The sequence below is a fragment of the Marmota flaviventris genome, chromosome X (assembly GCF_047511675.1).
Source record: "Marmota flaviventris isolate mMarFla1 chromosome X, mMarFla1.hap1, whole genome shotgun sequence".
Classification (NCBI taxonomy): domain Eukaryota; kingdom Metazoa; phylum Chordata; class Mammalia; order Rodentia; family Sciuridae; genus Marmota; species Marmota flaviventris.
The window spans coordinates 5,069,615-5,083,605 of record NC_092518.1 but is presented as its reverse complement, the minus strand read 5'-3'; the positions used below and the strand labels follow the sequence as shown (position 1 = coordinate 5,083,605).

The window sequence follows — 13,991 nt, the reverse complement described above, 5'->3', positions numbered from 1 at the left end:
AATAAATAAATCACATTAGTCTAAAAAGTCATTTTTTTTTCATTGCAAGGGGATTCTTATAGCTAAGGAAATAAGAAAGAAGGAAATTCACTTCTAGGGAATATCTTTTCCAGAAAAGCAGGTCTCTCTTATGTGTGTATTGATTCTCCTTTTCCAGCTCTATTGGGTTTAAACCTTAAGTTCACTGGGACCAGGGAGAAAGAAGTCATCCTAGAACACCAGAATGAGAGCCAACCTTCAAATGCCACAGAAGCCAGAGGAGTTATTTTTGCAGGTTTCTAAGGCCCAACCTCCTGAAGTTGAAAAAAGTTAGAAAAATATTCAACTTCTACATAACAGTTTCAATATATGACAGCTTCAGTATGGATCCTTTTCATGTGTAACAGTAACTCTGGTAAGTCAGTTTGGGAAAAAGGAAAGAAGATAAGCTCCTAACCTTTTGGTTAGAGGTTCAAATACCCCGCTATCACTGGCTAGTGAGTAATCCGACAGGCATGCGGAGACACGGCGCGCTCTCCTCTCCAATCTCTTGGCACTGTCTTCCCGCAGAGTCACTGCTGCAAACAAGAGACACACCTGGGTCAGGAGATGACATCACAGGAGGCCAGGGCCTCTGTAGAGAATTGCTAAGTTACTAAGTGTTCCTGAGACACACCATAATATGCACATGCGTAGAAATACACTACACACAATTGTTTGTAAGATTGAAAAACTAAAGAAACAGAATTCTGGCTACTTCTTTGAAAGTTTTTAAATTGTCTACAAAGATACTTGGATTCATAAATCTCTTTTCACCCCTTAATGAATACAGAGAACTTAAGATGATGTGGGGAAGACCCTTCAATCTGCATGTTTAGACCTCAGAACCAAAAGAAAAGAACAGCACTGTGCTCTCCAAAGGTGGCATTTCTCATTTTCTCATTCCTTCTTCATGCTGTTTGGTATTTTATATAACAAATACACATACACACACACACACACACACACACACAACTACTTTTACAACTGGACACAATGTTAACTATCCAAACAAACCCTAACAAAATTTAGTGACCTTCAAACCTTCAAGAGGACACAGTAGAACCCAGACCAATCCTTTAAAAGCACCTCCTCAAAAACCTGTAGCCTGCCAGGAGTATGCTGAGGCTCATGCGCATCCAACTCTGTAACTATAGTACCCTCCTCAGTTGCCCTGGAGCCAGACAGGCTTCCAGAATTTCTTTCCTGGGTTAAAACACTACCATTCCCTGGCAGTTTATTTTTGTGTTTCATATTTATTTCAATCAAGAGCTAAATATAATCATTGAGATTTTTCTTCCTAACATTTCATTAACTGTTTCTACCCCTTCCCTCACAGCAATAAGCTCCTTTAAACAAAACCTATAGAATATGCATGTAATTTTTCCATGTTAATGTGATTATGTGCCCAGGAGTCTTTTTTTTTTTTAATTTTCAGCGGACACAACATCTTTATTTGTATGTGGTGCTGAGGATCGAACCCAGGCCTCATGCATGCCAGGCGATCATGCTACCGCGTGAGCCACATCTCCAGCCCCTCCAGGAGTCTTAATGTTGTATAGAGGGACACACTTGGTTAGAATATAGAATAAAATATGAAGCTACAGCATCATAATGTTCCTTATTAATAAAGCAGGTCCCTCTTTTCTCTATATACTTTTCTTTGTCTCTCTAAGCTCTACAAATGAAAAATCTTGACATCTGTGCATTTGTAAATTGAGGGAAATAGTGAGTCCAAAGATGACCATCTCTCTTTCAACCAAATTATTATTCACATCAATTAAATACAAATACATTAAACATTGCACAAAACAAACATATAAGGCTATCACCTTTGTTCTCTTGCTGTCATCTGGACACAAAAGTTAGCCTTCCAAAGATCTGCAATGCCACACAGTGGAGTGGGGTTTAGTTATTTGCTCCTGCCTCAGCTAGCCAGGGACAAAAGCTGGCTCCATTCTGGAGTGGCCACAGGTACCGACTTTCAAATTGTATGCCAGGATTCTCAAGTCCAGCTCTTTTCTTCATCTCTACCATGTGAAAGGACCACAACCCCCAGTCCTGAACTGCAAAAGGAACCTTCCAATGCACTGTATCAATCTCTAATAAGTGAAACTCATCATTATTTCCATTCCCAGCCCTGACACTGTGAATAGTTCCTAGATGTAGCTTTAAATCCCTTTAAGAAAATAGCCCCAGTATGGGCGGGGGTTGTGGCTCAGTGGTAGAGTGCTTGCCTAGCATGTGTGAGGCACTGGGTTCAATTCTCAGCACCTCATATAAATAAATTCTATTGACAACTAAAAAAATAATAATAAAATAAAATAGCCCCAGCAATAATCCTATGCACTTCCAGGTAACCCTAACCTATGAGTGCAACCCTGACCATAATTCTGTCTTATCATTATGACAGGAGTACAGGAAAAGAGAAGGGCCATTAAGGAACTAATTCTCATAGAGCTCAGGCTAAGTCAATGAATTCACACAGCAACTACAAGCAGGAGTTGCCCTGGATGAGAAAAAGCACAGAAACACTCTATCCTTCACATCCAAGACCTGCACTCTTGGGCTTCAGGGCAATGAGGTTGACCATGGGGAGCAATGCCAGTGAAGTAAAGAATGAAAAGTCTTTTACACTTTCATTTAAAATGTTTCTGTCCTTTTCATCATTAAAGACGGTCAGTCATACAGACAGACAAACACTAAGACCCAAGGAAATGAACGCTGCTTGATAAAAAGGAAGGAAATACATTGTGGGCAAAGCTGCCAACTGACATATTGAAATAATGAATGCTGTTATATTCTGGAGAAAATACACGTGTGGAATATACAGTGAAAGCTTTAGAAAAGTTCTTACATGATTTTAGTAGCCATCATGGAAATTAATATTAAAATAATGACAATTGATAAACTACATCCCAGTCATCCTAAACATGGATTCACTGCAAAAAGATGTGCCCACATCCTGAGCAACAAAGGGGAACGAGGAGAATCCAATATCACTTACAGTGAACGTTTCTGTGGAGCCGCATGAGAAAAGAGATAAAAGAGCACAAAGTGAAAAAAGGCATAATTTAAGTCAATAATTCTAAACAGAGTATGAATATAATAAAAACATCAATAAATAGATTAGCAAAGTCAATATTTTTATGCCTTTTTATTAGCAAATACTAATAGGTGGATGAAATAGCTAAGTATTTCAAAATCATGACACATTTGGCTTTCAAAATCCAGGGAAGACAGGACTGTAGAAAAAATGTAAAAAATGTTCAAGATTACAGTCTATTGCCCCACTCCTCTGTCTTACCTTCTGTTCTCTGACTGATTTAAAACACAACAAGAAATCATTGCTGTATGGATTTGGGCAATTTTGATTTTTATCTTACTAAAAATTTTATCTTACTGAAACCTTTCTTGGGGCCAAACAGACTCCACTATTTCCATCAAGACTAAAAGGGTGGAGAGAATTGCATGACTGTTGGAATTGATAAACAAGGGAATGGGGGAAATCTGATAAAACACCAAGCTCCATAATTATGAAACTATGACAACCATGTGCTCAGGAGTTCCAAAAGCATCAAGGGAGGCAAGGAGGCCCCCTGAGTACATACCTGAAACTAATTACCCAACCTAGACATCTAGGAGCATGCAGCAGGACCCATTAACTAAGTCAGTCAATTATTTCAGTTTTCTAAGGACACGTCAACTGACAGCGTTATGCACAAATCCATCACCAGGTGGCAGTATATAAATGTAGAAAAGCAAACACTTCCCAGTCTAAAAGGCACCATTACAAAGTATGCCACAGAGTGGGAAGGAAAGCAAAGAAACCAGGATAAGAAATTAAGTCTGCTCCCCCTTCCCCCTGCCGCCTCTCCCCCCACCCACATCCTATCTTTTCCATGGCCCAAAGGGGCCCTTAGATCTTGTGTGGATTTTCTGTATAAACAGACTGATAGTCTTGAATCTCAAACTTTAAAGAGAAATTGGTAGGACTGTAAAGAAGAACAAAGGGGATGAAGGTTACTTGTATATGTGAATTACAAAAACAATATATGTGGGGATTTAAAAAAGTGTGCATTCAAACACAGAGGGGAAGACACCAAAATAACTGAAATGCCAAAAAAGTCATGGAGCAGCTTGAATTCTGGTTAAATATATAAATGCCAGCAGGCTACTATTTTATAGCTAGATCTAAAGATCAATCAACCTTTCCATCTATCAATCAATCAATCTCATAAGTAACAGAATGGTAGCAAATGGAAGAGAGCATAAAGATCATCTCCTTCAAGGGCAAGGAAGGTGAGACAGACAGCTCATGGTCACACACTAGCAGTCAATAGGGCAAGAAACAAAATGAACAGAATCCTGGTCTCCAGTTTGCAAGTCTGAAGCTGTTTCCACTACACCTCATTAATTTTGTATTCTAGTTTTATTTCTCCCCTTTGTTGTGTAAACACTCAATAGTACATTTCTAGGGTTTCTCATCCTCTGCATTACTGACATTTTGAGCTGGATCATTCTTTGTGCGGGCAGCACTGTGTACAGTAAAATTTTTACCTTGACACATGTGCTGCAGCATCCCAGCCTCTATCCACTAGATGGCAGTAGGATCCTTCACCTCAGTTGTGAAAACGAAGAAATTTCTCCCACAGGGACATTACCAAATGTCCCCGGCGGGGGGGGGCACAAATACCCCTGGTTGAGACCCACTATGTTATACAAATTGTCTAGTGTTTGCCTAAGTGGTATGTCTAAAACATTTCTGCTGTGTAAGTGAAAGTTAATTAAATGGGCTGAACTTCAGGAATGGGAGATCTTATTCTTAATCCTGCTTAAAACCTAAGGAAATTAAAGATGCTGGGGCTTGGCTTTAAAAAGCACATAGGATCAATATTGTCCTCAATAGCACCCTGGCACCAAAGAGGAGTCAAACTAACACAACTGGGCAGATGAAGCTTTACCTAGCTAGATCACCAGAAAATAGAATTGGTAGAAAAGACTGAATGCTTACTAACATGTCTTTGAAATTATACCATTATTTTCATTTCCACAATTGAAAGAATTTCATCCTTGAATACTATGAGAACTAGGATAAAGAGATGAAGTCAAAGTGACAAAGGAAGTAGGCTTCCCACTAGACTACAAGACACTAGTTCACACACTGGTTGAGGTGGGCTCACACACCGTATGCTCTACCTTGGCACATGGGCTGCAGAACTCATTGAGGCCTTGATACCTCTCTATTCACTTCCAAATGTGTGAGACTGTGTGGTTCTGACCCTTATTTTCAACAATTAAATATATTCTTAAAACAAGCCAAATACCTGGCAAAGACTACTTTGTCAATGTTAATTATCTTTCCCTACAGCAGGTCTGTACCCTTCTAACCCTATCAATGTTTGTAAACTTATAGCTCACCAGGGACTTAAAAGCCACCAGCCACTTCAATATCATCCCTGAGTTTCTAATCTTGCTTCTCAGGATAAGCATCACCACTTACTTGTATTGGTGGGAGCCCCAACCAGTTGGGGTCCACGCTCACGAGGTCCTTCCCCATCCCCAGAGAATCCGTGTGGTTGAAGTAATGCAGTGCCCTGCAAATCTTCATCCCCCAAAGCAGAGGCCTGTGCTCGCAGTCTGTCTAGGGCACCCAGGCCTGGCACTTCAAAACCATCCGCTAACTGCGCCAGAGGAGAGTCCCGCGAGGCCGGGAGAAAAGGTGTGTCCAGGGGCGAGCTGGGGGGCGACAGAGAGGACAGGGAAGAGCGGGAGGACAGTGATGCCAGCGACTGGGGCGTGTCCAGGGACCGCCTCTGCTTGTGGAAGCCCGGGTGGCCTGGAGGGTCTGAGAAGGGGACATCACGTCCCAGGGAGTCAAAAGGAATCAGATCGAAGCGTAGAAGCTGGCCGCACTCAGCATCGGCCTTCTCGTACTGAGGGAGGCCGTAGATGTCGGTGAAGCTGACTGAGCTCAGCGAACCGCGGCTGGAGGCCAGTGATCCCCGGCTGGAGGCCAGGGACCCGCGGCTGCTCCCAGAGGACACTGTCAGGGTGCTGGCAGACAGGCTGAAAGGAGAGAGAAACTATCTTAGAGACGCACATAGCTGTTCCCACGGCCAAGCAGCACAACTAGGCTGCTGCACCTGGGAACAGCGAATCCCAGCCTAGCCCTAACCCCGGGGAGTATTTGAGCAGACTTTCATTGATACCTCCTTTGTTCTTTTGAATGACACTAGAGGGCAGTGAGCAACAACAAAGACTCGTGCCTGAGTTGGAGTCCTCCCCACAGTCACTAGCTGGCTGCACGCTAAGTTACTGAACCTCTTTGAGCCTCCCACTTGCTGGCTGGGGTTGAGGCAGTCACAGGTCCTATCTCATGACACTGTTAGGAGGAATAACTAAGAAAGTAATTCAAATAAAGTTCTTAACATTATGCCTCACAATACAGTATGTGCTTGAAAAGGTGGTTATTTTGAGCATCCAAATATTTAAATATGAATATTTAAAATATTCATATCCATCAGGTGCAGCAGGGCATGCCTGTAATCCCAGAAACTCCAGAGGGTGAGGCAAGAGGATCGCAATTTTGAAGCCAGCCTGAGAACATAGTAAGGCCCTAAGCAACCTATCAATACCCTGTCTCAAAATAAAAAGGGCTGGGGATGTAGCTTAGTGGTAAAGTGCCTCTGGGTTCAATTCCTAGTACAAAAAAAAAAATTATATCGTTTTTTAAAACTCCCAAAATAAAAATGTCTATGTGCATATATGAACACTTCTAAGGCTGTTAGATTACAAAAGGCTTCAATAAACTTGACATCAGATTTGTTATTTATTATGAAACCAAATTTTTACTCATTTCCCTCGAGTTATATGTTAGCAGATTATCTTAAAAATATAACATATCTATCTACATCTCTGTTCTCTTTTACACCACTTTAGGTTCCAAGCTTCAGTAGGAGAAAAATACAAGCTAACGGGAATTAATAAAGTTCATGTACATGTCACTGTAACACGATAATTAAGTATAGTTTTCTCTTCTAAAGGAACCTACCTTTTTAACTGGGACTGGAGATAAGATGTTAAGCGGGTAGCTTCTTCCAGCTGCATAAGTAGACAATTTCTTTTTTCTTGAAGTAGAATCCTGCAGGTAAGAAAATAGTCTATTGGAGGATTTGAAAAATAGGAAGTATATTTTTATAACAAGAAATTCAACTATAAAATTCCCCACAAATGAGTTACATTGGAATGACTATCAGTTCTAAAAGCATCTAGGTCTTAAATGCCAAGACAATAAAATCTGGGATTTGTTGGAAAAATACATCCCTGACATTCTGAGCAGTGCCTGGTACATTGCAGACACTTGATCTGTATGTGGACAGGGCAGCAGATGAACAGGAAAATGAGTGGGAGCATAGATGGGTAGACAGATGGGTAAGTAGATGAGTGGGTGGGTGGATAGGTGGATAGGCAGGTCAGAGCATGCATGGTCATATGAAGAGTGGATGGGGTAAGTGGATGGATAGGAGGATGGGTGGGTAGAAGAACAGACGGAAGGGAGACTAGAGTAGAACTGGCCCAAAGGCAGATCATGTGTTAATCTGCTAGAATTCCTTAGAACAAATTCAATTTCCTCATTCTAGGCCCCTTTCTAGGCAAAAACAATGTCAAGCTCCATTGATTGACATGGGCTACAACATTTCCTACTCAATCAAATACCTTAATAACTAGAGCCACTATAAACCAATTTTAAAGCTGAATAGCATAAATTCAAGCCAATGGTTTTAAAGTGTGGTCCACAGACCCCAGGGTATCCCCAAGAATCCATCAGGGATTCTAAGAGTTCCCCTCTTTCCTAACTATATATCCATGTGCAGTCAGATCTTCATATGCTCACCACAAGTGATATATGATAACAGATCAAATGCCTGAGCAGCTGCCTTCTGGAAAGCCAGATGCTAAAGAGGTTTATAGAAATATAGAATAAATATAATACTTCTCACTCTGTTTCGAAAAATTCTCAAAATGCTATTTATGCATAAAAATTGTTATTATATTTAAAATTTTCACAATTCTAATTTCTAAAGCAGTAAATATTGACTGATTTAGAATAATTCTTTTAACAAAAGTTCATTGGGATCCTTAGTAATTTTAACAGTAGAAGGAGGTCCTGGAACCCAAAAGTTTGAAAACAGCTATAATAAACTCTTCCAGTTATAATGTTTAAAAAAGAATTTTGCTTGTCTAAAATTTTTAATTTTTAAGAAGAACATTTCAATTTATTACTTTTACAAACAAAAATAACTTTTAAAAAGTAATGCTGACATTCTACTGGGTATATTTTTCATGTTATGCCAAAAGAGATATATGAGCACATAAGAAAGCACAATGTTCTTGAGCACTTATAATAATGCTGGTCATATCAAGAGAAGCAAGGCCAAGTACAGAAAGAACATATTATATGTTGTATCTCAATGACTGCTCACTTGATCCTATTCCCATTTTATAGATGAGGAAACTGATACTCAAGGAGTGAAAGTAATTTGCCTGTGCTATGCAAGTTTAAGGTTTGGTCAAGTCAGCTTGAACCTAAGTCAAGGCATTTTACTGAGACTCTGCACTGCCCCTACTTTCTATCATTCAATTCTGTTGTTATGTATGGCAAGAAAGAGAGAATTCCTTTACTCATGAAAGATTTTCCTATTTAATGTTACACTTAAATTCCTACCTAAGGCTTAGCAAAGGAAATAACTTCAAAAAACCATCTTTAATTTCTTTTTTCAGAAGATGTAGAGAGTGAAGAGTCAAAAAGGGGAAGTTTAAATTATGCCCCTCACTGGGCTTTCAATCTATAACTTGGAACTCTCTATACTGATGACACTGTAGCTGAGACAAGGCAAAGGCCAGGCCCCAGTCATACAGCTACCACAACTCAGCCTTAAGACACAAACCTTGGTTCCTTGTGCCCAGATCCATACTGGGTCTCCTTCTACTGCCCCTCAGTCTGTGCTAGAGGAAGTCTCCCAGCATGGGTCCCACACTTCCAGTCTTCAAGCACAGCTCAATAAAGGGAGGCAACACTGAGAAATGTGTCTGCATCCACTCGGCACAAAATATCAAAGAGCAGTAGCAGCTCTCTTGGGGCATTGACCTCATCTTACAATGCAGTGGATAGAATAGACAAAGCACATGGGAGGAAAGAGCTCAGCACATGTGTACGTTCCTCTTTAGCCAAGGTCATGCCCTTGGATCAATTCAGTTCCAGTTGAGGGTTCTGAGTCCCAGAACTTAACACCCAGCCTGGTCCCATAAGAAACTGCCATCTGGGTGAAAGCTGGTCCAGTTTGGGTGTTGCAGCCCTTGAGGCATCAGGGTAACACTGACTCTAGGGAATTCCAGGAATTTGTACTCTGGGACCACAGTACTCACACATGCCGAATTTCCACAGTCAAGGGTGCATGGGTGGGCTTCCTGAGAATCAGGAAGCACTGTGGGACCAAATCTACCATCCTTAGTCAAGAATGAACAAGAACGCCAGGCCCTTCTATCCAGAACACACACAGGAGAATACCAAGGGTAAAATGGAAGGCAGTGTTTAACTAAAAATGTGCAGAAACACAGCAGCACAGAAGAAAACTTCAGTTGCCTTGCTCCTTTTAAGATTCAGACTCAACTCAGTTTGAGTGGGATGATATAGGGTGCCATCATCCCAGGCAGATCAAAATTCTCTCTGCCTGTTACCAGGAGTTGAACTTCCCAAACACCATTCCTTTTCTTCAATGCTGCCATGGGTCCTGAATACCATAATGCACACTCATGTATCCAAAAGATTAATAATGAGAATCAAACATAAAGATTGCCCAACACATACAAAGAACAGTCATAAGATGTGATAAAATATTAGTTGTGGGTACATCTGAATAGATCAAATAATTTAAGTGACTTAAACTCTAGGTAGAGAATGCTCATGCTCATAGCAATACAGAATAAGGTCATGTTGATACACTGAGTTTTAGGGAGCTAGTATATTAACAATTGGGGGATGGGCTTTCCAAAACTCAGCAGATAGCCACAGATAAACTGCGGACAGCTGTTAAATGTGGAAAGCAGACCAAGCCTTCAACACAATCTGTGATTGCAGGCGGCAAATGGAAACCAGAAGACATGGCATATGATGAAAGGCCAAACAACTTGGCACTGAAGAATACAAAAGACTCTGGCTTCATGTATCCTATGCTTGAAAGAGTCTCAAGACCAACCTAGGAAAGGTATGGTTAGAAATGGACCCATGATAGGCTGTTGACTTCCTACTAAAAAAGAAAGAGCAGGCTGCCTTGGCCAGAAATGAAAGTCAGAGATAAAAGCAGTAGGTAGACTTCCACAGTGCTACAGGGGCCAGTTCTCTGGAGCAAGAGAGCCACTTTATTCCAAAGCTGTACCACCATCTGTCTCCCCATCTTCCTGCTGGTGCCCCAAGCCAGCACAGGGTACTGTTCCACAAATATAGGTGAAAGCACCAGGAACCTACTCTAGGAAGGGCTCCATATAGGTGCTGCATCACCTGTCTTCCCTTTTCTCTATTATCTCCCATTTCTAAGGGGCTCAGGGAGCCTTGGGAAGAGCTATTACCTCTCATGACATGGAAAGCACATGTTCCCATCTCCCCTTGACTTAGCAAGGAAATGCCTCAGTAGCTGCTCTCAGTATAGATTGAGCATCCCTAATCTGAAAATCCAAAAATTCTCCAAACTCCCAAACTCTTTTCAAATATTTGATGCTCAAATAGTTTCAGATTTTGAAGCACTTCAGATTTTAGACTTTCAAATGAGGGATGGTCAACCAGTACAGTCTATGCAAATATTCCAAAATCTGAAAAACTTCAAAATGGGAAACATTTTTGTGCTCAAGCATTTTGGATAAGGGATATTCAGCCTGTACTAATCAAGAACATGCTGAAGCCATATATATGCTATCTAATTAAGATTTTCCAGTTGGTTCTTCACTGGAATCTGGTCCCACCTGCCCCTGAACTTCTGGAGACCAGCCCACCTTTCTGTTGCTCCTTGTGCAGATGTGGCGCGCGCACGCTGGATCTCTTCTTCCAAGCGTCTCTTCTCCTCCTCCAGCCTGGCCACATCTTCAGCCGACCTCCGCTGCTGAATGATGAGCTGCAGTTCTTGAAGCAGGGCCTCCTTCTCTTTGATGAGCTGCAGCCGGTCCCTGTCGGCCTCAGCCATGCCTGGCCACGACTCATTAGCAAGCTGGGCCAGCTGCTGCTGAATGTTTGCGACCCTGAGAGAGGGGGGCCCAGGAAGATGTCAATGAACTTAAAAAAATCACCTTTATACATTCTCTGCACCATCACTGATTCTGTAAACTCACTTTGTTAAGTAAATAGTTAAGTAATGCCACCTACCTTAAACTTAAGAGTGTCTGGGAATGATGGGTCATAAAAATAGTGCAAAAGTCCTTTGTATAATCTACCCTGTCCACGATTCATACTTGCTTCAAACAGTTGACAAAAAGTCCACCAGTCCTCAACATGACCACACTAGTTTTTTTTCCCCAGATCCCTGGTTCCTGCAAGATGATGTCCCAGAGTAGAGGAAAGCTGCTCACTTCTCCCCACCCCACTATCATCAGTAGCTGAACACTAGGCTGGATACTGAGAGAACCTTCTGGCTTTCTTTCCCATTGGCCATGCTTAAGCACTAATATCCATTGGGGGTCAAAAAACAAAACAAACAAAATATAGGAGAGAACAGCCAAAACCCATGCCCACATATGCTGGTTGTATGTGCTACTTCCTGCACCTGAGACCTCAACCAGATGTGAACACACAACACCCTGCTGAGAGCAGATGCTCAACAAAAGCTCAAGCATTAAACAGTGGGCAAGCATGCCAGCAAATATATGAGAGAATGAGAGGCATCCCCATGAATGTAGAAGTTGGCATGTGATCATCTGGCTAGATGCAAACCAGTCAATCTCACCAAAGGTGTCAGTGTGACAATCCTTAGGGTATAAAAACAGAGAATCTTGTCACTTTCCATGCCCTTGAATCTTCAGTGCTTGCCTGGCAAACAGATTGCATCATACTTTGTGTCCTGCAGTGGTATCTAATGCTGATTAAGTGAAACAGACATAGCTCATATTTGTAAATCACCCTTTAAAATAGTAGTATGTTTTAAGCCCCTCAAGTAAGGCTGCCTGTTTCCAGGCAGAAACTAGTTATGCCAGACCCAACCTGAACCCAATGATTTGGAGGATCGAGTTTGGTACACATACCTAAAAACATGCAAAGACTTCTTTAAGATGAGAGAGTACTATGAAAACAATTAAGTGGCAGGTACATATATCTCTGAGGCAGCAATTCTCAAAGTGGGGTCCCAGGACCAGCAGCTTCAGAATTTCCTGGGAACTTGTTACCAATGCAAATCTCAGAACCCAGCCCCACATGCGGAATCTGACACTTTGGGAATGGGTCCTGCCAATCTGGGGTCTGTCAAGCCCTCCAGGTGTTTTTGATGCTTGCTCAAGGTGGACACCCACTGCTCCAAGACAAAGCTGCCTCCTCTGCAGCCCTGCCTCGTCTGGGGGTTGCTAACTGGCCTGTTTTAAGCATTTGCATTAGGCACTGATGGGATCATCCTCACTAAACTTGGGATGGCAGACATGGGGCAGGAGCATTGCCAAGACTACTTACCTCCTGTGCCCAGGATGCACAGCACTAACCAAATCTGGCTTCCTGCCTGTTGGGCCCAGCCCTCAGAGTCCTTCTCAACACCACAATCCACACAGATACAACCAATTGACTGAAGTTGGCCCATACACTAAAACTCATTGTCAAGTACTATGCCAGGTCAGGCTTTGCATGATCTAGACATGAGCACAAGGACCCATCTGCCTGGCTGGAGGATCATACATGATATGCTCTTTCTCCAGGTACCAAATCAATCCAAACATGGAAAGGAAAGGGTATACAGGTTAGGGCTCAAACGCATACATCCAACTCAAGCCCATTTCTCCAAGAAGGCAAAGAAACAAGTTGAGTGTCAGTAGCTTCCTTAGACAATTTTTCTAACTTAAAACTAATTTCCTGAAAATGTGTTGAAAAATGATAACAAATCATGTCACTGAAAAAAAAAATGATGACAGAGGCAGCCCAACAGGGTTAGGAATAAAACTGGGCTTAAGCATCCACCTATGTCTAATTAGAGTAATTAAAATTTATGACAGTCATATAACTGAAGCCCAAGAAATATACACTCTAATCAGACTCATATGAGACACACCAAATGAAATTTCTGGAACATTCTACTGTAGATAAGTCAAAAATAAATATAACTGATTTGGAGAACAATGAGAAAATCTACTGTGTCCCATAGTTTTTTTTTTTTTTTTTTTTTTTCATTTCAATTTATCTGATCCATAGGAAAGCCTATTTGAGCCTAGCTAAAGCTTGCCAGATCTAATTATCATACATATAATATAAACAGACATTTTCAAAACACTCCTTTTGACTTTTATGAGGTGTTTTGTTGTGGGGTTTTTTTTTTCTATTTTTTTTTTTTTTTTTTTTTTTTTTTGCAGTATTGGGGATGGAACCCAGGGCCTCATGCAAGCTAGGCAAGCAAGTGTTCTATCACTGAGCTGAACCCCCCAGTTCAAGTTTCCTGAGGTTTGTAAGGAGCTCAAGATGCCATTTGAGTCTACCAGCTCTCAGTTAGCTGCTATCTAAAAGAATTTAAGTTGCTGAGGGTGGCAGAAGATTCAGTCTCAGATAATCATAACCTTTCCAGGAAAATCTCAAGTAATATGCATTATCTGAAAAAAAAAAATGAGGAGGAAAATGACTATAGGAGGGAAGAGAAGCAAAGGGCAACTTTCAAGAGGCTTTTCTACTGTGGGCATAAAGAAATAGAACAGCAGCCAAACTGTAACTTTCCACAGCTTGCAGGAAATATATGCAA

The 13,991-nt window shown here is 41.4% G+C and overlaps 1 protein-coding gene across 1 annotated transcript in view; it reads right to left on the bottom strand.

Moving 5' to 3' along the window:
* Positions 1-13,991, bottom strand: part of Wwc3 (WWC family member 3) — a 41,563-nt gene that overhangs the window by 15,848 nt on the left and 11,724 nt on the right. Inside the window, exons 4-7 of the mRNA XM_027946483.2 lie at positions 11,068-11,310; positions 7,073-7,162; positions 5,522-6,087; positions 437-557 (exon numbers count right to left, since the gene is read on the bottom strand). Coding sequence (XP_027802284.2) covers positions 437-557; positions 5,522-6,087; positions 7,073-7,162; positions 11,068-11,310 — 1,020 coding nt within the window. The remainder of the gene's footprint in view (positions 1-436; positions 558-5,521; positions 6,088-7,072; positions 7,163-11,067; positions 11,311-13,991) is intronic.